This window comes from Ranitomeya imitator, chromosome 1, assembly GCF_032444005.1.
Source record: "Ranitomeya imitator isolate aRanImi1 chromosome 1, aRanImi1.pri, whole genome shotgun sequence".
Lineage (NCBI taxonomy): Eukaryota > Metazoa > Chordata > Amphibia > Anura > Dendrobatidae > Ranitomeya > Ranitomeya imitator.
This window is the reverse complement of record NC_091282.1, coordinates 1,164,094,417-1,164,117,614: the sequence shown is the minus strand read 5'-3', so window position 1 is coordinate 1,164,117,614 and position 23,198 is coordinate 1,164,094,417. Positions and strand designations below refer to the sequence as shown.

Sequence of the window (23,198 nt, the reverse complement as noted above, 5' to 3'; positions counted from 1 at the left end):
TCAGTCCATATACTATAACACTGCTGGGATGTGGGCGCAGCGGTCAGTCCATATACTATAACACTGCTGGGATGTGGGGGGAGCGGTCAGTCCGTATACTATAACACTGCTGGGATGTGGGGGCAGCGGTCAGTCCATATACTATAACACTGCTGGGATGTGGGGGCAGCGGTCAGTCCATATACTATAACACTGCTGGGATGTGGGCGCAGCGGTCAGTCCATATATTATAACACTGCTGGGATGTGGGGGGAGCGGTCAGTCCATATACTATAACACTGCTGGGATATGGGCGCAGCGGTCAGTCCATATACTATAACACTGCTGGGATGTGGGGACTGCGGTCAGTCCATATACTATAACACTGCTGGGATGTGGGCGCAGCGGTCAGTCCATATACTATAACACTGCTGGGATGTGGGGGCAGCGGTCAGTCCGTATACTATAACACTGCTGGGATGTGGGGGCAGCGGTCAGTCCGTATACTATAACACTGCTGGGATGTGGGGGCAGCGGTCAGTCCGTATACTATAACACTGCTGGGATGTGGGGGCAGCGGTCAGTCCGTATACTATAACACTGCTGGGATATGGGGGCAGCGGTCAGTCCGTATACTATAACACTGCTGGGATGTGGGGGCAGCGGTCAGTCCGTATACTATAACACTGCTGGGATGTGGGGGCAGCGGTCAGTCCGTATATTATAACACTGCTGGGATGTGGGGGCAGCGGTCAGTCCGTATACTATAACACTGCTGAGATGTGGGGGCAGCGGTCAGTCCATATACTATAACACTGCTGGGATGTGGGGGCAGCGGTCAGTCCGTATACTATAACACTGCTGGGATATGGGCGCAGCGGTCAGTCCATATACTATAACACTGCTGGGATGTGGGGGCAGCGGTCAGTCCGTATACTATAACACTGCTGGGATGTGGGGGCAGCGGTCAGTCCGTATACTATAACACTGCTGGGATGTGGGGAGAGCGGTCAGTCCGTATACTATAACACTGCTGGGATGTGGGGGGAGCGGTCAGTCCGTATATTATAACACTGCTGGGATGTGGGGGCAGCGGTCAGTCCGTATATTATAACACTGCTGGGATGTGGGGGCAGCGGTCAGTCCATATACTATAACACTGCTGGGATGTGGGGGCAGCGGTCAGTCCGTATACTATAACACTGCTGGGATGTGGGGGGAGAGGTCAGTCCGTATACTATAACACTGCTGGGATGTGGGGGCAGCGGTCAGTCCGTATACTATAACACTGCTGGGATGTGGGGAGAGCGGTCAGTCCGTATACTATAACACTGCTGGGATGTGGGGGGAGCGGTCAGTCCGTATATTATAACACTGCTGGGATGTGGGGGCAGCGGTCAATCCGTATATTATAACACTGCTGGGATGTGGGGGCAGCGGTCAGTCCATATACTATAACACTGCTGGGATGTGGGGGCAGCGGTCAGTCCGTATACTATAACACTGCTGGGATGTGGGGGGAGAGGTCAGTCCGTATACTATAACACTGCTGGGATGTGGGGGCAGCGGTCAGTCCGTACACTATAACACTGCTGGGATGTGGGCGCAGCGGTCAGTCCATATACTATAACACTGCTGGGATGTGGGGGGAGCGGTCAGTCCGTATACTATAACACTGCTGGGATGTGGGGGGAGCGGTCAGTCCGTATACTATAACACTGCTGGGATGTGGGGGGAGCGGTCAGTCCGTATACTATAACACTGCTGGGATGTGGGGGCAGCGGTCAGTCCATATACTATAACACTGCTGGGATGTGGGGGGAGCGGTCAGTCCATATACTATAACACTGCTGGGATGTGGGGGGAGCGGTCAGTCCATATACTATAACACTGCTGGGATGTGGGGGCAGCGGTCAGTCCGTATATTATAACACTGCTGGGATGTGGGGGGCGCGGTCAGTCCATATACTATAACACTGCTGGGATGTGGGGGGAGCGGTCAGTCCATATACTATAACACTGCTGGGATGTGGGGGGAGCGGTCAGTCCATATACTATAACACTGCTGGGATGTGGGGGCAGCGGTCAGTCCGTATACTATAACACTGCTGGGATGTGGGGGGAGCGGTCAGTCCATATACTATAACACTGCTGGGATGTGGGGGCAGCGGTCAGTCCGTATATTATAACACTGCTGGGATGTGGGGGGAGCGGTCAGTCCATATACTATAACACTGCTGGGATGTGGGGGCAGCGGTCAGTCCGTATACTATAACACTGCTGGGATGTGGGGGGAGCGGTCAGTCCGTATACTATAACACTGCTGGGATGTGGGGGGAGCGGTCAGTCCGTATACTATAACACTGCTGGGATGTGGGGGCAGCGGTCAGTCCATATACTATAACACTGCTGGGATGTGGGGGGAGCGGTCAGTCCATATACTATAACACTGCTGGGATGTGGGGGGAGCGGTCAGTCCATATACTATAACACTGCTGGGATGTGGGGGCAGCGGTCAGTCCGTATATTATAACACTGCTGGGATGTGGGGGGCGCGGTCAGTCCATATACTATAACACTGCTGGGATGTGGGGGGAGCGGTCAGTCCATATACTATAACACTGCTGGGATGTGGGGGGAGCGGTCAGTCCATATACTATAACACTGCTGGGATGTGGGGGCAGCGGTCAGTCCGTATACTATAACACTGCTGGGATGTGGGGGGAGCGGTCAGTCCATATACTATAACACTGCTGGGATGTGGGGGCAGCGGTCAGTCCGTATATTATAACACTGCTGGGATGTGGGGGCAGCGGTCAGTCCATATACTATAACACTGCTGGGATGTGAGGGCAGCGGTCAGTCCGTATACTATAACACTGCTGGGATGTGGGGGGCGCGGTCAGTCCATATACTATAACACTGCTGGGATGTGGGGGGAGCGGTCAGTCCATATACTATAACACTGCTGGGATGTGGGGGGAGCGGTCAGTCCATATACTATAACACTGCTGGGATGTGGGGGCAGCGGTCAGTCCGTATACTATAACACTGCTGGGATGTGGGGGGAGCGGTCAGTCCATATACTATAACACTGCTGGGATGTGGGGGCAGCGGTCAGTCCGTATATTATAACACTGCTGGGATGTGGGGGGAGCGGTCAGTCCATATACTATAACACTGCTGGGATGTGGGGGCAGCGGTCAGTCCATATACTATAACACTGCTGGGATGTGGGGGGAGCGGTCAGTCCGTATACTATAACACTGCTGGGATGTGGGGGGAGCGGTCAGTCCGTATATTATAACACTGCTGGGATGTGGGGGGAGCGGTCAGTCCATATACTATAACACTGCTGGGATGTGGGGGCAGCGGTCAGTCCATATACTATAACACTGCTGGGATGTGGGGGGAGCGGTCAGTCCGTATACTATAACACTGCTGGGATGTGGGGGCAGCGGTCAGTCCGTATACTATAACACTGCTGGGATGTGGGGGCAGCGGTCAGTCCATATACTATAACACTGCTGGGATGTGGGGGGAGCGGTCAGTCCATATACTATAACACTGCTGGGATGTGGGGACTGCGGTCAGTCCATATACTATAACACTGCTGGGATGTGGGGGGAGCGGTCAGTCCATATACTATAACACTGCTGGGATGTGGGGGCAGCGGTCAGTCCGTATACTATAACACTGCTGGGATGTGGGGACTGCGGTCAGTCCATATACTATAACACTGCTGGGATGTGGGGGCAGCGGTCAGTCCATATACTATAACACTGCTGGGATGTGGGGACTGCGGTCAGTCCATATACTATAACACTGCTGGGATGTGGGGGGAGCGGTCAGTCCATATACTATAACACTGCTGGGATGTGGGGACTGCGGTCAGTCCATATACTATAACACTGCTGGGATGTGGGGGGAGCGGTCAGTCCGTACACTATAACACTGCTGGGATGTGGGGGCAGCGGTCAGTCCGTATACTATAACACTGCTGGGATGTGGGGACAGCGGTCAGTCCGTATACTATAACACTGCTGGGATGTGGGGACAGCGGTCAGTCCGTATATTATAACACTGCTGGGATGTGGGGACAGCGGTCAGTCCGTATATTATAACACTGCTGGGATGCTAGGACTGTGGGGACTGAGTTCCCCTGGTGCGGATCTGTAGCACACGGCTTGTACACTGTGCGGGGCCTGGGGGTGATGACGGTCTGTGGCTCCCCGCACGGTCACTGCACGGGTCATGATGGAGTGATCTATAGTCTGTACACTGCAGCCGCATCCAGCAGTGCTCGGGCCGCACGGAGGGGAGCGGGCACATCCTCACCTCCCAGTCCCGGCCATCATCCGGGTCTCCCCCTCCTCCGCTCCTCATCATGCTACCGCTTCGGCTCCCCGCAGCCCCCCAAGAATCACAGCGCCAGTACCACGGAGGACGCATGCGCAGTGCACACCTGCAGACGTCGGTCAGGGTTGGACTGCGGGCAGCCAATCAGGGAGTGAAACGGGGGCTTTTCCCAGTCAGGGAGGATTCCCTCAACACTCGTGACGTCACCAGCACAGGGATCAGGCTCCTGTTTTCCTACGCAGCCACATACTATTATATTAATAATATATTCTCATATTATATACAGACATCAATAATGATATACTATATACAGATATAAATGAAAATATATTCTCATATACGGACATCAATAATGATATACTATATTATATACAGACATCAGCAATAATATATATTATAGACATACATCAATAATAATATATTATATACAGAGATCAATAATAATATATTACATTATAAACTAACATCAATAAAGATATGCTATATCATATACATACATTAATAATAATAATAATAATAATATATACAGTCATCAACAATAATATACTTTATACAGACATCAATAATAATATATGTTATATACAGATATCAATAGTAATATATTATATACAGACATCAATAGCAACATATATTATTACCGACGCCAACACTGACAGCAAGCACGATTAAGTCACTAACCAGCGCCCGCTGTCAGGAGATGAGCGGGCGCTCAGAGCTGTGGAGGAACCAGGAAGAAGAGAGGTATTTACTTATTTTTAATGGGGGCTGCCTTATACTACAGGGTCTGCCTATAGGGGTGCTGCTTTATATTACAGGGTCTGCCTATAGGGGTGCTGCCTTATACTACATGGTCTGTCTATAGGGGTGCTGCCTTATACTACAGGATCTGCCTATGGGGGTGCTTCTTTATACTACAGAGTCTGCCTATGGGGTGCTGCCTTATATTGCAGGGTCTGCCTATAGGGGTGCTGCCTTACACTACAGGGTCTGCCTATAGGGGTGCTGCTTTATATTACAGGGTCTGTCTATAGGGGTGCTGCCTTATACTACAGGGTCTGCAAATAGAGGTGCTGCCTTATACTACAGGGTCTGCCTATAGGGGTGCTGCCTTATACAGTACTACAGGGTCTGCTTATAGGGGTGCTGCCTTATACTACAGGGTCTGTCTATGGGGTGCGGCCTTATACTACAGGGTCTGCAAATAGAGGTGCTGCCTTATACTACAGGGTCTTCCTATGGGGTGCTGTCTTATACTACCAGGTCTGCCTATAGGAGTGCTGCCTTATACTACAGGGTCTGCCTATGGGGGTGTTGCCTTATACTACAGGGTCTGCCTATGGGGTGCTGCCTTATACTACAGGATCTGCCTATGGGGTGCTGCCTTATACTACAGGGTCTGCCTTTGGGGTGCTGCCTTATACTCCAGGGTCTGCAAATAGGGGTGCTGCCTTATACTACAGGATCTGCCTATGGGGTGTTGCCTTATACTGCAAGGTCTGCCTATAGGAGTGCTGCCGTATACTACAGGGTCTGCCTATGGGGGTGTTGCCTTATACTACATGGTCTGCCTATAGGGGTGTTGCCTTATACTACAGGGTCTGCCTATAGGGGTGCTGCGTTATACTACAGGGTCTGCCTATGGGGTGCTGCCTTATACTAAAGGTTCTGCCTATGAGGTGCTGCCTTATACTACAGGGTCTGCCTATAGGGGTGCTGCTCTATACTGCAGGGTCTGCCTATGGGGTGCTGCCTTATACTACAGGGTCTGCCTATGAGGTGCTGCCTTATACTACAAGGTCTGCCTATAGGGGTGCTGCCTTATACTACAGGGTCTGCCTATGGGGGTGCTGCCTTATACTACAGGGTCTGCCTATGGGGGTGTTGCCTTAAACTACAGGGTCTACCTATAGGAGTGCTGCCTTATACTACAGGCTCTGTAAATGGGGGTGTTGCCTTATACTACAGGGTCTGCCTATAAAGGTGCTGCCTTATACTACAGGGTCTTCCTATGGGGTGCTGTCTTATACTACCAGGTCTGCCTATAGGAGTGCTGCCTTATACTACAGGGTCTGCCTATGGGGGTGTTGCCTTATACTACAGGGTCTGCCTATGGGGTGCTGCCTTATACTACAGGATCTGCCTATGGGGTGCTGCCTTATACTACAGGGTCTGCCTTTGGGGTGCTGCCTTATACTCCAGGGTCTGCAAATAGGGGTGCTGCCTTATACTACAGGATCTGCCTATGGGGTGTTGCCTTATACTGCAAGGTCTGCCTATAGGAGTGCTGCCGTATACTACAGGGTCTGCCTATGGGGGTGTTGCCTTATACTACATGGTCTGCCTATAGGGGTGTTGCCTTATACTACAGGGTCTGCCTATAGGGGTGCTGCGTTATACTACAGGGTCTGCCTATGGGGTGCTGCCTTATACTAAAGGTTCTGCCTATGAGGTGCTGCCTTATACTACAGGGTCTGCCTATAGGGGTGCTGCTCTATACTGCAGGGTCTGCCTATGGGGTGCTGCCTTATACTACAGGGTCTGCCTATGAGGTGCTGCCTTATACTACAAGGTCTGCCTATAGGGGTGCTGCCTTATACTACAGGGTCTGCCTATGGGGGTGCTGCCTTATACTACAGGGTCTGCCTATGGGGGTGTTGCCTTAAACTACAGGGTCTACCTATAGGAGTGCTGCCTTATACTACAGGCTCTGTAAATGGGGGTGTTGCCTTATACTACAGGGTCTGCCTATAAGGGTGCTGCCTTATACTACAGGGTCTGCCTATGGGATGCTGCCTTATACTACAGGGTCTGCCTATAGGGGTGCTGCCTTATACTACAGGGTCTGCCTATGGGGGTGCTGCCTTATACTACAGGGTCTGCCTATGGGGGTGTTGCCTTAAACTACAGGGTCTACCTATAGGAGTGCTGCCTTATACTACAGGCTCTGTAAATGGGGGTGTTGCCTTATACTACAGGGTCTGCCTATAAGGGTGCTGCCTTATACTACAGGGTCTGCCTATGGGATGCTGCCTTATACTACAGGGTCTGCCTATGGGGTGCTGCCTTATACTACCAGGTCTGCCTATAGGGGTGCTGCCTTATTCTACAGGGTCTGCCTATGGGGTGTTGCCTTATACTACAGGGTCTGCCTATAGGGGTGCTGCCTTATACCACAGGGTCTGCCTATGGGGTGCTGCCTTATACTACAGGGTCTGCCTATGAGGTGCTGCCTTATATTACATGGTCTGCCTATAGGGGTGCTGCCTTATACTACAGGGTCTGCCTATAGGAGTGCTGCCTTCTACTACAGGGTCTGCCTATGGGGTGCTGCCTTATACTACAGGGTCTGCCTATAGGGATGCTGACTTATTCTACAGGGTCTGCCTATGGGGGTGTTGCCTTATACTACAGGGTCTGCCTATAGGGATGCTGCCTTATACTACAGAGTCAGCCTATGGGGTGCTGTCTTACACTACAGCATCTGCCTATGGGTGCTGCCTTGTGCTATAGAGTATGCCTATGGGGATGCATTATACAATATGGAGTAGGCCTATGGAGGTGCATTATACTACATTTAGGACAATCTGGTGCATTATACTATATGGAGGCTATCTAGGGGGCATCATACAGTGTGGAGATTACAGTAAAGGGGCCATCATACAGTGTTGGAGCCATCAAACAGTTTGTGGGATACTAAGGGGTCAGTATACTGAGTGTGTGCATTATACTGTGTATAAGAGAGCATCATACTGTGTATAGGGGAGCTGTACGGGGGGGCAGACTCTGTACATTATTAAATGTAAAGTGGGCACTTATTGTTATAAGGAAACTCAGGTTACTGTGGCTATCAAAGGGTCACACAGGGCATTGTTGCTTCCTAGGGGGCAAAATGTGGTCTCTGTTTTCTAGGGCACTTGCACCCGGCATTACTATATTATAGAGGGCTGCCTTAGAATTTAGAGGGTACAGAGAACCACACAGCAGGTGCAGAAATAGGGCCACATACAGCAGCAGCGGCTCAGTTATGGCGTATCAAATGCAGTAATAGGGACACATACGGCAGCAGCGGCTCAGTATTTGGGTATCAGCAGGATGAGGAGTTTGTGCAGGTTGGGAATAGATGATGATGGGGATGGAATGTGAGAAGTGAAACGTGTCTTTGTTGTATTCTCTGAAGGTGAGTCTGCTGGAAGAAGTTGTCATGTCGGTCTGGGCCAGATGGAACAGAAGGGAAAAGTGAACGATTCCATCAGAAAGATTGTCAGCAGTAAGTCATTATCTATAACTATGCTGTGATCTCTTATATGTTCTGTAGGACTAATGTGGCACCTCAGGAGTTCAGGTACCAGAGTAGTGCTGCCTTCCTCTCGGGAAGTGTAGAGCTATGCCTGGAGACAAGTGAGATTTCCTTTGGCAGGTTATCACACACACAACACCTTCCAAATCCAGGCCAGGAGGGGGAGCTCAAGCCGCTGTTTTAGGGCAGCTTCCCTCAATAAAGATCCTGGTTTGGAGGAGGAGTCAAATTAGTTTGTACAGAGACAGTCTGTGAGCGAGGACAGACAGAAAGGGAGCAGAGAGGAGATACAGGACTCAAGGAGGCTACGAGTAGGCCTCCAAGGAGTCAGTGCGCAGGATCCGGGTACCGGGAGCCCGAGGCTTTTGTGGATTTCTAAGACACAGAGCAGAACCGGAGGGCATAGGATTACATGGACATTGCCCATTTGCACCTGTGGTACAGTAGCACGCTGGAGCCTGGAGTCACCGTGCGGAGACCCCCCAGAAGGGATGGCTCAAGCTGCCTACCATACAGGTGCCTGTCCCAGGACAGGGGAAACTACTAGGACCCTGTTTGGAGCACTTAGTGCCAGCAGGGACCTCAGACACAGCAAGCGCAGAGTGGAAGTCCCACAACCTGACCTGCCAAAGGGATTCCACTTGTCTCCGGACTGCCTGGACTCCTAATGTACCTGTTGCCGGTGCCCTGGACTGTGGCCTACCATCTGCAGTAAACCAGGTAAAGACTTACAACTTGTCTCCTCCATTTATTCACCGGCACATACTATCCATGCCTTACACCATAGGACCCCTGGGGACCCCGCTTCACCTGTGGGAAGTGTAACACCCGTGCTGCCGCAATATCCCCTAGGGGACCCCTTCAATGCAGCGTCGGCCCCACTACTGACCGAACACCACAGGTGGCGTCACGACATACTTTTGACATTTTTCCCTTTAAAGACCGTTCTCCTTTAACATTGAGCCCCAGGGCCACGGACCGGGTTGCAGCCACCATGACATCCCCTTTAATAGCCGACCGGACCCGGCACCGAGTACCCGAGGCGTCACGAACAGGATTGCGAACCTTGGCATCGCCAGGTATTGTGTGCCAGAGACTGTGACAGTTTGCCGCCAAAAACCGCCATTGCCGCGCCGCATGGAGCACGAGGGGAAGGAGGAGACGTACCTTCATGGGCGGAGCGAGCCGGAAAGAGTATCTACCACTGACCATATGGCTGTAATATCCATCTTGGTCTTTATATAGTGATTATTTTCAGTAACAGCGCCGTCATCTGCTGAGGTTCTGCTCCACTATTATGGTGCGTCACCCAGTTGTAATCAAGGTTACCTGGATAGGGGCCCACTCAGAAGTTTTGCCCCCCCCTGAACCAAAACCCTAGCTACGCCTCTGACGGTAACTCAGTGGTTAGCATTGCAATGCTGGAGTCCTGGGTTCAAATCCCACCAAGGACAACATCTGCAAGGAGTTTGTATGTTCTCCCCGTGTTTGTGTAGGTGTTCTCCGGTTTCCTCCCACATTTCAAAGACATACTGATAAGGAATTTAGATTGTGAGCCCCATCAGGGACAGCGATGATAATGTGTGCAAACTGTAAAACGCTGCGGAATATGTTAGCGCTATATAAAAATAAAGATTTATTTATTTTATTTATATAAAAAGCTGAAACATTTCTTACATTAGGGGCAAATTCATTATCACTGACTGAGACGCCGTAGGGAAATGTTCCAGTCTGTGTTGCTCCAGGATCATTACTACTGTATGTGCGCGGAGGATTACAGACGTGGTTTTCCAGAACTTTTATAAAAGTCACATAAAAATCCTTTGGAAATAAAAGCAGAAATTAATACAAACCTGAATCAGGTAGAACTGCTCACCGATCCTGCACCATTAATACCAATAAAGTCACCTGTCAGAAAAAGTGGAGCAGGAGCTTCAAAAACATGGCGCTAAGTGAGAACACAGCCTGACATGTCTGCTCCTGTATATCTCCTGTACTGGTTATGATCAGTAATGATTGAGCAGCTCGGACACTTGGACGGACTCCACTTAATGTAATGAGTATGATGGAAGTCAATGAGAAACCAAAGCTTTGTCCTTAAAGGGACACTGTCACCTGAATTTGGAGGGAACAATCTTCAGCCATGGAGGCGGGGTTTTGTGGTTTTTGATTCACCCTTTCCTTACCCGCTGGCTGCATGCTGGCTGCAATGTTGGATTGAAGTTCATTCTCTGTCCTCCATAGTACACGCCTGCACAAGGCAAGATTACCTTGTGCAGGCATGTACTACGGAGGACAGAGAATGAACTTCAATCCAATATTGCAGCCAGCGGGTAAGGAAAGGGTGAATCAAAAACCACAAAACCCCGCCTCCATGGCTGAAGATTGTTCCCTCCAAATTCAGGTGACAGTGTCCCTTTAAGACCCTACCAGGAGAGCTGTGAAGGCAGGAAAATCGCTCAAATGGATGGAAACAGCCCTCAAATGGAATGGGAACAACGTGTGGAAGACGCCTGGACGCATCCATGACTCTAAAGGTACCGTCACACTCAGCAACTTTAGAACGATAACGATAGCGATCCGTGACGTTGCAGCGTCCTGGATAGCGATATCGTGTTTGATCCTGCTGTGACATCGCTGGTTGGAGCTGAAAGTCCAGAACTTTATTTCGTCGCTGGATCTCCCGCTGACATCGCTGAATCGGCGTGTGTGACGCCGATCCAGCGATGCGTTCACTGGTAACCAGGGTAAATATCGGGTTACTAAGAGCAGGGCCGCGCTTAGTAACCCGATGTTTACCCTGGTTACCATTGTAAATGGCTCTGCTTTACGGCCGGCGCTCACAGTCAGTGCGGGAAGCTGAAGGCGAGGGACGTGACAGACACCGGAATGTATTTTTTTTACATTTACAATGGTAACCAGGGTAAACATCGGGTTACTAAGCGCGGCCCTGCGCTTAGTAACCCGATGTTTACCCTGGTTACCCGGGGACTTCGGCATCGTTGGTCGCTGGAGAGCTGTCTGTGTGACAGCTCTCCAGCGACCAAACAGCGACGCTGCAGCGATTGGCATCGTTGTCTATATCGCTGCAGCGTCGCTAAATGTGACGGTACCTTTAGGTCGCTGCTGTGAACAATGGTGTATTACTCCACTTTTAAGGACTGACAATAAAGCATACAAAAACAAAGATAAAATGGATTTTACAGGAAACAATGACAGGAGACATTCTATTCTGTATAATGACTAGTGTACAAGGCAAAATTAAAAAGAGAACTAAAACGTCTCCTCCCCCCTTAATAGCTGGGCCATCTCTCACCGTATTTTTCTGTTCCCTATGACCATAGTGGATGACATACTAGAGGAGAAATAGAACAGAACTACACCTACCAGTAGTTACTGGTAAATGTAATTTTAATATTTGATTACCCTATCTGGGCATGTGGTGTGTGTGACATGATCAGACTCATCATGTAAAATTTCTGAAGGAGGGACTCTGATACTCACAAAGTCTATGTGGACAAACTGCCAAAAATTAGAAGGAAGGGAGACCGTGATACACCCTGTATTAGACATAAAGGAGGGCCTCATACACAGGCTGTTAAAATTGTTAGGTAGTGGGACTCCTAGACCCATAAAGCCTATGCACTAAATGAAATGGCTGCCAAAAAATAGGAGGAGGGACTGGAAGACACAGAAGAGGGCTTCGGACTGCAATGCGCACTGGAAGAAATGTAGAGGAGGGCCTGAAAATACTTTTTTTCCCATTTTTTAAGGAGTGAGAAGGGTGAACAACTAGTAATCAGTGTTGGACAAAATGCATATAACACGAGGGTCACAGAAAAGGCAGACTCCCAGCAGGCAAAATGTTCCTGTCCCTACCAGGAGGATGATTCTCTATCTCCTTCTTCTCTTTTTCAGCCCATCCACACTGTAGAGACGGGATGAAGCTGGAGTGGGTAGTACCCTCTGTAGCACAGGCAACCATCTCCTGTTCACTCTCCTCCTCAGTCTCCTCCACATCATTATCATCCAATCCATACTGAGAAGATGGGATGAGGCTGGGCTAGGTAATATTACCCTGTGTACTTTCTTCCTCCATCTCCACCTAGTCCACATGCAAAGCTTCCTTTTTAATTGTGAGCAGCGAGCGTTTGAGTAGACACAAAAGCGAAATGGTTTTGCTGATTATGGCGTCATCACCACTCACCATCTTTGTTCATTCCTCAAAGTTTTATAGAACCTCACAGATGTAAGGCATCCGTGCCCACTCGTCAGTTCTTATGTGCGGAGGCTGACCTGAATACCAACGGGCATGTGGTAGATGGTATTCAACTACTGCTCTCTGCTTCTCATAAAGCCTTGCCAACATATGTATTGTGGAGTTCCAGCGCGTGGTCACGTCACACACAAGACGGTGAGCTGGCACTTGCAAGCGCTGCTGCAGCACTGCCACACTGGCAGCAACTGCAGCTGATTTGTGGAAATGGGTGCACACGTGCCATTGCTATGACGAGACAGAAAGGGTGAGCGAGTAGGTAAAGATGGAGCGTCATTGATCTCATCTGGAGAGAGACAGCCAGCGGTATGGCGCAGCACTCTGTGGGGGACAAGGAAAGTCCGAGAGGAGTGGCAGCGGATGCGACAGTCGGAGGACGTGCGGACAGGTGGACTGATAAAATGAAAGGTTCCACCAGAGGGTCCCATGTCAGCATCCGAACCCCAAGGCAGAAGCAACCGTGTGGCCGAAGCCCTGCAGCAGGGTGGAACATCTGAAGTCCCTGATGGCGACATGGCCGGTAAGTACCTCACAGACCCTCAAAAAGGCACCGGTCGAGAAGGCCACGTGGCCACATGCGGCCTCTGCTCCTCAAGCAAGGGCTACCACTCATAGGCATCAGGGGTGGCTTGTCCAGCAGGTGGCACCAGAGACTCGGGCGGGAGCTGTGCTACGCTCCATGGAGAGAGAGGAGAGGGAGTAGAGAGTTCCCATCCAGTGACCATGGTGCCTGATGAGTTCCCTCATCAGGCACCATGCTCATCATCTGCCAAGGCCTGGGAGCGGCAACTTTTCTTGGGCTGTGAGTAAAAAGAAACCATAGTTTGAGTACAGCCACTTTAAGAAAAGTTAAAATATCAGATGTAAGCGCTAGTTGAAGAAATTCGGGACTGTTCTACTTCACTAAGGCTGGAAGCACTGAATACACCGGAAACATCCATTATGACCACAGTTTAAAGAATAAAAAATTCCTTTGTGTGTTTTCGCCCATTCCTGTTCTTTTGTGCACATTGTGCACCCCTCTGCTGGATTGCAGGACAAAGTTGTTGAGAAGTACAAGTCAGGGTTGGGTTACAGAAAAAATATCCCAATCTCTGATGACTCTCGGAGAACCATCAAATCCATTATCATCAAATGGAAACAGTACCACAACAAACCTGCTAAGAGAGGGCCGCCCAACAAAACTCTCAGCCCGGGCAAAGATGGCATTAATCAGAGACACAGCACAGAGAATAAAGATAACCCTGAAGGAGCTGCAGAGTTCCCAAGCAGAAACTGCAGTATCTGTCTATACGACCACAATAAGCCATACACTTCATTGAGATGGCCTTCCAATGAGATGGAAGAGTGGGCAGAAAAAAATTGTTAGGCTCATTTTGAGTGTCCCAAAAGACATGTGGGAGACTCCCCAAATGTATGGAGGAAGATGGTGTGGTCAGATGAGACCAATATTGAACTTTTTAGTCACCAAGGTAAACGCTATGTCTGCCGCCAAACCAACTCAGCTCATTACCCCCAAAACACCATCCCCACAAAGAAACATGGTGGTGGCAGCATCATGCTGTTAGGATGTTTTTTGGCAGCATGGACAGGGGAAATAGTCCAATTTGAGGGGAAGATGGATGCGAAATGCAGGGATATTCTTGAGCACAACCTTTTCAGTCTGTGAGTGATTTGAGACTGGGACAGAATTTCACTTTTCAAGACATTGACCCAAGCATACTGCTAACCAATACTCAAGTGGTTTAAGGGGAAACATGTAAATGTTTTGGAGTGGCCTACTCAAAGCCCAGACCTTAATCCAAATAAGAATCTGTGTCAGACTTGAAGATTGCTGTTCAGCAGAGGAAACCATCTAACTTTAAGGAGCTGGAGCAGTTTTGCCTTGAGGAATGGGCAAAAATCCCAATAGCAAGATGTGGAAAGCTCATAGAGACTTATCCATAGTGCAGCCGTAATTGCCGCAAAAGGAAGCTATACAGAGTACTGACTTTAGGGGGCTGAATAGTTATGCACACTGAAGTTTTCCGTTATTTTTGTCCCATTTGTTGTTTGCTTCACAATAAAAAGAAAACCAAATGTTCACAATTGTAGTTATGTTCTGTACATGGACTAATGCAAAGCCTAAAAACTAAGCAGTGATATTCCAGGTTGTGAGGTAACAAGACACAAAATATGGCCATTTTGAATTATGAAAATCACAGGATCGATAAATAAATTAATTATATGCAAATTATGAAAAAATGTAGAGATTTTCAAAACATCTATACTTACTCAGTACTGAGTCTGAGCGCCACTCGCTGAAATCTCTGCACTTACACACCTTGGCTGCTATAAATGGGGATATTAACCCCTTAATCCCATAAGACGTACTATCCCGTCCAGGTGACCTGGGACTTAATTCCCAGTGACGGGATAGTACGTCATATGCGATCGGCCGCGCTCACGGGGGGGGCGCGGCCGATCGCGGCCGGGTGTCAGCTGCCTATCGCAGCTGACATCCGGCACTATGTGCCAGGAGCGGTCACAGACCGCTCCCGGCACATTAACCCCCGGCACACCGCGATCCAAGATGATCGCGGTGTGCCGGCGGTGCAGGGAAGCATCGCGCAGGGAGGGGGCTCCATGCGTGCTTCCCTGAGACGATCGGTACACGGTGATGTGCTCACCGTGTACCGAACGTCTTCTCCCTGCAGTCCCCGAATCCAAAATGGCCGCCGGGCTGCATCCGGGTCCTGCAGGGAGCACTTCCGGGTCAGGATCAGGCTGCAGCTCTTATCCTGCCCGGCTGTATGTCAGATCACCGATCTGATAGAGTGCTGTGCACACTGTCAGATCGGTGATCTGTGATGTCCCCCCCCTGGGACAAAGTGAAAAAGTTAAAAAAAAAATTTCCACACGTGTAAAAAAAAAAAAAAAAAAAATCCTAAATAAAGAAGAAAAAAAATATATATTACTCCCATAAATACATTTCTTTATCTAAAAAAAAACAAAAAAACAATAAAAGTACACATATTTAGTATCGCCGCGTCCGTAACGACCCGACCTATAAAACTGGCCCACTAGTTAACCCCTTCAGTGAACACCGTAAGAAAAAAAAAAAAAAACGAGCCAAAAAACAACGCTTTATTATCATAACGCTGAACAAAAAGTGGAATAACACGCGATCAAAAAGACGGATATAAATAACCATGGTATCTCTGAAAACATCATCTTGTCCCGCAAAAAACGAGCCACCATACAGCATCATAACCAAAAAAATAAAAAAGTTATAGTCCTCAGAATAAAGCGATGCCAAAATAATTATTTTTTCTATAAAATAGCTTTTATCGTATAAAAGCGCCAAAACATAAAAAAAAAGATATAAATGAGGTATCGCTGTAATCGTACTGACCCGAAGAATAAAACTGCTTCATCAATTTTACCAAACGCGGAATGGTATAAACGCCTCCCCCAAAAGAAATTCATGAATAGCTGGTTTTTGGTCATTCTGCCTCACAAAAAATCAGAATAAAAAGCGATCAAAAACTGTCACGTGTCCGAAAATGTAACCGATAAAAACGTCAACTCGTCCCGCAAAAAACAAGACCTCACATGACTCTGTGGACCAAAATATGGAAAAATTATAGGTCTCAAAATGTGGAGATGCAAAAACTTTTTTGCTATAAAAAGCGTCTTTTGGTGTGTGACGGCTGCCAATCATAAAAATCCGATATAAAAAACGCTATAAAAGTAAATCAAACCCCCCTTCATCACCCCCTTAGTTAGGCTAGGTTCACATTGCGTTAATGGGTTAACTCTAACGGACAGCGTTGCATGGCAAAAATGTCACAATTAACGCCGTGCAACGGGTCCGTTAGCACACCCATTGACAGCAATGTGATTTTCGGGTGTAGCGCATCGCTAGAGCGTGCCATTTTCGGCTCGCGCTAGCAAGGTGCCGTTCTTTTGTGGCGCGCCTCGGACGCTGCTTGCAGCGTCCGCGGCGCGCCCGAGGTCCGATCCCCGATCTTCCAGAGCGGGGACGTTAACGCGACCATTAAAGACATTGCGTTAGCGCAATCCGCTAGCGCTAAACGGATTTCCTTAACGCAATGTGAACCTAGCCTTAGGGAAAAATAATAAAATTAAAAAAAAATGTATTTATTTCCATTTTCCCATTAGGGTTAGGGCTAGGGTTAGGGCTAGGGTTAGGGTTAGGGCTAGGGTTAGGGCTAGGGTTAGGGCTAGGGTTAGGGTTTGGATTACATTTACGGTTGGGATTAGGGTTGGGATTAGAATTAGGGGTGTGTCAGGGTTAGGTGTGTGGTTAGGGTTACAGTTGGGATTAGGGTTAGGGGTGTGTCTGGGTTAGAGGTGTGGTTAGGGTTACAGTTGGGATTAGGGTTAGGGGTGCGTTTGGATTAGGGTTTCATTTATAATTGGGGGTTTCCACTGTTTAGGCACATCAGGGGCTCTCCAAACGCGACATGGCGTCCGATCTCAATTCCAGCCAATTCTGCATTGAAAAAGTAAAACAGTGCTCCTTCACTTCCGAGCTCTCCCGTGCGCCCAAACAGGGGTTTACCCCAACATATGGGGTATCATCGTACTCGAGACAAATTGGACAACAACTTTTTGGGTCCAAGTTCTCTTGTTATCCTTGGGAAAATAAAAATTTGGGGGGCTAAAAATCATTTTTGTGGGAAAAAAAAGGATTTTTTATTTTCACGGCTCTGCGTTGTAAACTGTAGTGAAACACTAGGGGGTTCAAAGTTTTCACAACACATCTAGATAAGTTCCGTGGGAGGTCTAGTTTCCAATATGAGGTCACTTGTGGGGGGTTTGTACTGTTTGGGTACATCAGGGGCTCTGCAAATGCAACGTGACTCCTGCAGACCAATTCGTCTAAGTCTGCATTCCAAATGGCGCTCCTTCCCTTCCGAGCTCTGCCATGCGCCCAAACAGTGGTTCCCCCCCCACATATTGGGTATCAGCGTACTCAGGACAAATTGGACAACAACTTTTGGGGTCCAATTTATTCTGTTACCCTTGTGAAAATACAAAACTGGGGGCTAAAAAATAATTTTTGCGAAAAAATTTTTTTATTTTAACGGCTCTGCATTATAAACTGTAGTGAAACACTTGGAGGTTCAAAGCTCTCAAAACACATCTAGATAAGTTCCTTAGGGGGTATAGTTTCCAAAATGGTGTCACTTGTGGGGGGTTTTAATGTTTAGGCACATCAGGGGCTCTCCAAACCAACATGGCGTCCCATCTTAATTCCAGTCAATTTTGCATTGAAAAGTCAAATGGCGCTCCTTCCCTTCCGAGCTCTGCTATGCGCCCAAAAAGTGGTTTACCCCCACATATGGGGTATCGTCGCACTCAGGACAAATTGCACAACAACTTTTGTGGTCTAATTTCTTCTCTTACCCTTGGGAAAATAAAAAATTGGTGGCGAAAATATAATTTTTGTGAAAAAATATGATTTTTTATTTTTACGGCTCTGCATTATAAACTTCTGTGAAGCACTTGTTGGGTCAAAGTGCTCACCACACCTCTAGATAAGTTCCTTAAGGGGTCTACTTTCCAAAATGGTGTCACTTGTGGGGATTTCAATGTTTAGGCACATCAGGGGCTCTCCAAACGCAACATGGCATCTCATCTCAATTCCAGTCAATTTTGCATTGAAAAGTAAAATGGCGCTCCTTCCCTTCCGAGCTCTGCCATACGCCCAAACAATGGTTTACACCCATATATGGGGTATCAGCGTACTCAGGACAAATTGGACAACAATTTTTGAGGTCCAATTTCTTCTCTTACTTTTGGGAAAATAAAAAATTGGGGGCGAAAAGATCATTTTTGTGAAAAAATATGATTTTTTATTTTTACGGCTCTGCATTATAAACTTCTGTGAAGCAATTGGTGGGTCAAAGTGGTCACCACACATCTAGATAAGTTCCTTAGGGTGTCTACTTTCCAAAATGGTGTCACTTGTGGGGGGTTTCAATGTTTAGGCACATGAGGGGCTCTCCAAACGCAACATGGCGTCCCATCTCAATGCCTGTCAATTTTGCATTGAAAAGTCAAATGGCGCTCCTTTCCTTCCGAGCTCTGCCATGCGCCCAAACAGTGGTTTACCCCCACATATGGGGTATCAGCGTACTCAGTACAGATTGTACAACAACGTTTGGCATCCATTTTATCCTATTACCCTTGGTAAAATAAAACAAATTGGAGCTGAAATAAATTTTGTGTGAAAAAAAAGTTAAATATTCATTTTTATTTAAACATTCCAAAAATTCCTGTGAAACCCCTGAAGGGTTAATAAACTTCTTGAATGTGGTTTTGAGCACCTTGAGGGGTGCAGTTTTTAGAATGGTGTCACACTTGGGTATTTTCTATCATATAGACCCCTCAAAATGACTTCAAATGAGATGTGGTCCCTAAAAAAAAATGGTGTTGTAAAAATGAGAAATTGCTGGTCAACTTTTAATCCTTATAACTCCCTAACAAAAAAAAATTTTGGTTCCAAAATTGTGCTGATGTAAAGTAGACATGTGGGAAATGTTACTTATTAAGTATTTTGCGTGACATATCTCTGTGATTTAAGGGCATAAAAATTTAAAGTTGGAAAATTGCAAAATTTTCTAAATTTTCGCCAAATTTCTGTTTCTTTCACAAATAAACGCAAGTTATATCGAATAAATGTTACCACTAAAATGAAGTACAATATGTCATGAGAAAACAATGTCAGAATCGCCAAGATCCGTTGAAGCATTCCAGAGTTATAACCTCATAAAGGGACAGTGGTCAGAATTGTAAAAATTGGCCCGGTCATTAACGTGCAAACCACCCTCGGGGCTTAAGGGGTTAATGATTCTGAAGAATGCTCTGCTGCTGAATGCACTTCTCCATGAAAATCATCAAGGTTTTCACAACAATCCGCTGCTGGCAGCTTCCTCTGCAATTTCACGACCAATGACATCACAAATGTGCTTGATGGGAGACAAGTACAGGACGCTGCAGGCCATGGTAGCACGATCCTGTAATTTCCATAATTCCTTGACTTCTTTCTGGTATTAGAATTTTAATATTGGGTAGCAAAGTCATGGTCGAAATTTGTTAGCACCCTTGAAATTGTTCCAGCATTATTCAAGAAAGTGGCTCGGGATGGGGAGCATTATACAAGGAAGAGGGCCCGGGAAGGAGAGGAAGGGGGCCAAGGATGGGAGCATTATACAAGGAAGGAGCCCAGGATGGGGAGCATTATACAAGGAAGGGGGCCAAGGATGGGAGCATTATACAAGGAAGGGGGCACAGGATGGGGAGCATTATACAAGGAAATGGGCCAAGGATGGGAGCATTATACAAGGAAGGGGCCCAGGATGGGGAGCACTCTGCCAGGAAGGGACCCAGGATGGGAAGCATTCTGCCAGGTTGGGGAGTATTATGCAAGGAAGAGGGCCCAGGATGGGGAGTATCATACAAGGAAGGGGGCCCAGGATGGGGAGCATTATACAAGGAAGGGGGTCCAGGATGGGGAGTATTATACAAGGAAGGGGGCACAGGATGGGGGGCATTATGGAAGGAAGGGGGCCAAGATGGGGAGCATTATACAAGGAAGGGGCCCAGGTTGGGGAGCAGAATGCAAGGAAGGGGGCCCAGGAAGGGGAGCATTATGCCAGGAAAGGGGCCCAGGGTGGGGAGCATTATATAAGGAAGGGGGCCAAGGATGGGGAGCATTATACAAGGAAGGGGCCCAGGATGGGGAGCATTATACAAGGAAGGGGGCCCAGGATGGGGAGCATTATACATGGAAGGGGGCCCAGGATGGGGAGCATTATACAAGGAAGGGGGCCCAGGATGGGGAGCAGAATTATAGGAAGTGGGCTCAGGATGGGGAGCAGTATACAAGGAAGGGGGCCAGGATGGGGAGCAGCATGCAAGGAACGAGGCCCAGGATGGAGAGCATTATACAAGAAAGGGGGCCTAGGATGGGGAGCATTATACAAGGAAGGGGTCCAGGGTGGGGAGCATTATACAAGGATGGGGACTAGGATGGGGAGCATTATGCAAGGAAGGGGCCCAGGATGGGAAGCAATATAGAAGGAAGGGTCCAAGGATGGGGAGAAATATACAAGGAAGGGGCCAAGAATGGGGTGCATTATACAAGGAAGGGGCCCATGATGAGGGTCAGTATACCAGGATGGGGGACATTATATCAGGAAAGGGCCCAGGATGGAGGACATTGTTATAAATTCGGGGGACCATATACCAGTAAGGGGTGTATGATGAGGGACATTGTTACAGGAAGGGGTCAGGATAAGAAACATTATCACAGTTAGGGGCCCAGGACTGGAGCCATTATACTAGGAAGGGGCCCAGGATGGGAGACATTATTACCAGATGGAGCTCAAAGTGGGAAACATTATACCAGGAACGGGCCCAGGATGGAGGACATTATAACAGGAAGGGGCACAGGATGGGACACATTATACGAGGATGGGGCCTAGGATAAAAGAGATTATTACAGGATGGGGGTCTTGATGTGGACGATTATTATAGGAAACAGCCAGGACGGGGAACATTATTACATGGCGAACACGCTTATCATTATCGGATTTAGAACACTACAAGGGCCCACACATCTAACCAACATAAGGGGGGGGGTCTAGGTCCAAATTGTGCACCGGAGGTCATGTAGTTACGCCACTGTCCATATGTAAAGTAATTGATTAACACTGTGCTGTACAGCATTACTGCTATATAATTACTTTGAAGATTCACAATGGCTCAGTTTATAAGCCATCGATTGCAACCCCCTTCATCAGGATCGGCAGATTCACCCAATATCACTGCACAAGTCACACACCTGGGATGATCATGGTCCATTAATAATACCAGCCCAAAGAGTTAAATAACGTAATCTGTATAAGTCTATTACGTGTAGGTATCACATGTATTAGGTGCACAATACCAGATGTGAAATAGTATTTTTCAATATTACTTTTCTAGCATTATCTACATATGCCGATGGACTCACCTCGCTGACTAGTCCTTGCCAGTCGCTCTCTGTATGGTTATTATTCATGACTGGCAGCTGCCGTAATATTCTGCTGCGCTGTCAGGCCGATGTACCGTGCAGCAGTCATCCATAAGCTGCGGCTTCCTGAGCCTGATCCACATTTGCTTGCACTGTTTGCTCTACGTCAGCATTAACAAACCCTGCAAGGGAGGGGAGTGCACCAACCATATGTGACAAACCTGTTACACCACTTGTTATGGGCCTGCGTCCGGTATACCTGCATTGCTAGTCTAGAACCCGCCATCTTCATATATGGTATGCCTCTGATCTCCCTGATAGAGAAAGCTCACCAAGACTTGAGGGTATCCGCAAATTATTACAAATCAGTTTCTTAGCTACGGTACATCTGTTTCTTCTACCAACGGTATGAAGATCGCTCGGCACTTTTCCAGAAAGAGAAAAATCTGAAAACATCTGAGAAAGGACACCTAAACAAAATACAAAAGGCAAATGCCTCCGGTCCCCCATATACCCAGGACCCAGCTCGTTATTTAGATACAACGCTAGGACAACAAAATAAATCAAGACTTTTCTTACTAAGCCATAATTTTATTGAAAATAGAGCAAAAATAAAGGAACGTTATTCCCTGGTGTTTCCAGTCCAGGTTGAGGTTTTCTGCTGCACAGAACTCAGTCTGTACGGAGTCCATGGAAAACGACGAGATTCTCCAGAAGAAACCACTTGTAAAATTTTTGTTAAATTTTTGCACAAATTTTTCTTTTCTTGAACTGGTTTTCGAAGAGTTTTCCTGAAGGGTTTTGCAGCCTTTTGATATGACAGAGCCTACTCTAGGCAATATTTCATCAGGATCCTTTTCAAAGAAGCGACTGTCATTTTTTTTCCCCTATCAGGTGTTTTATTAAAACATTTTCAGGAAAAAATGGCAAAAAACTACTCTTATGAAAAGCAACGTTGATTTCCCCAAATAATGTCAGGAGTTTTCCCAATCAGGTTTGAAGCAGCTTTTGAGTAGGATTTTGGGGTAGATCTGCTCTAAATGAAGGGCCCTATTCATCAAAGCTTTTACACCACAATTCTGATGTGAAAGGCTGGAAAATTTGCAAAGTTTAGCCCCAACTCTGAGTTGTGACTCTTGGCAATTTCATGCTAGTTTTTGCCAGACAAAATTGGTGGACCTGGGGTGGGACCATGGCATAGCGTGCGCAGGCCACCAAATCTCATCTAACTCATGACGCACTGGGCCATTCTCTAGGGA

The 23,198-nt window shown here is 47.8% G+C and overlaps 1 protein-coding gene across 4 annotated transcripts in view; it reads right to left on the bottom strand.

Annotated features, from left to right (window-relative positions):
• Nucleotides 1-22,093, bottom strand: part of CCDC149 (coiled-coil domain containing 149) — a 128,417-nt gene extending 106,324 nt beyond the window's left edge. For 2 of the 4 annotated variants that reach the window (XM_069744656.1, XM_069744658.1), the window contains exon 1: nucleotides 21,940-22,093. In XM_069744656.1, coding sequence (XP_069600757.1) covers nucleotides 21,940-21,987 — 48 coding nt within the window. In that variant the 5' untranslated portion in view covers nucleotides 21,988-22,093. Of the gene's footprint in view, nucleotides 1-4,317; nucleotides 4,439-21,939 lie in introns of those variants that run through there. The other 2 variants (XM_069744657.1, XM_069744655.1) reach the window with 2 other exon arrangements.
• Between the last annotated feature and the right edge of the window lie 1,105 nt (nucleotides 22,094-23,198).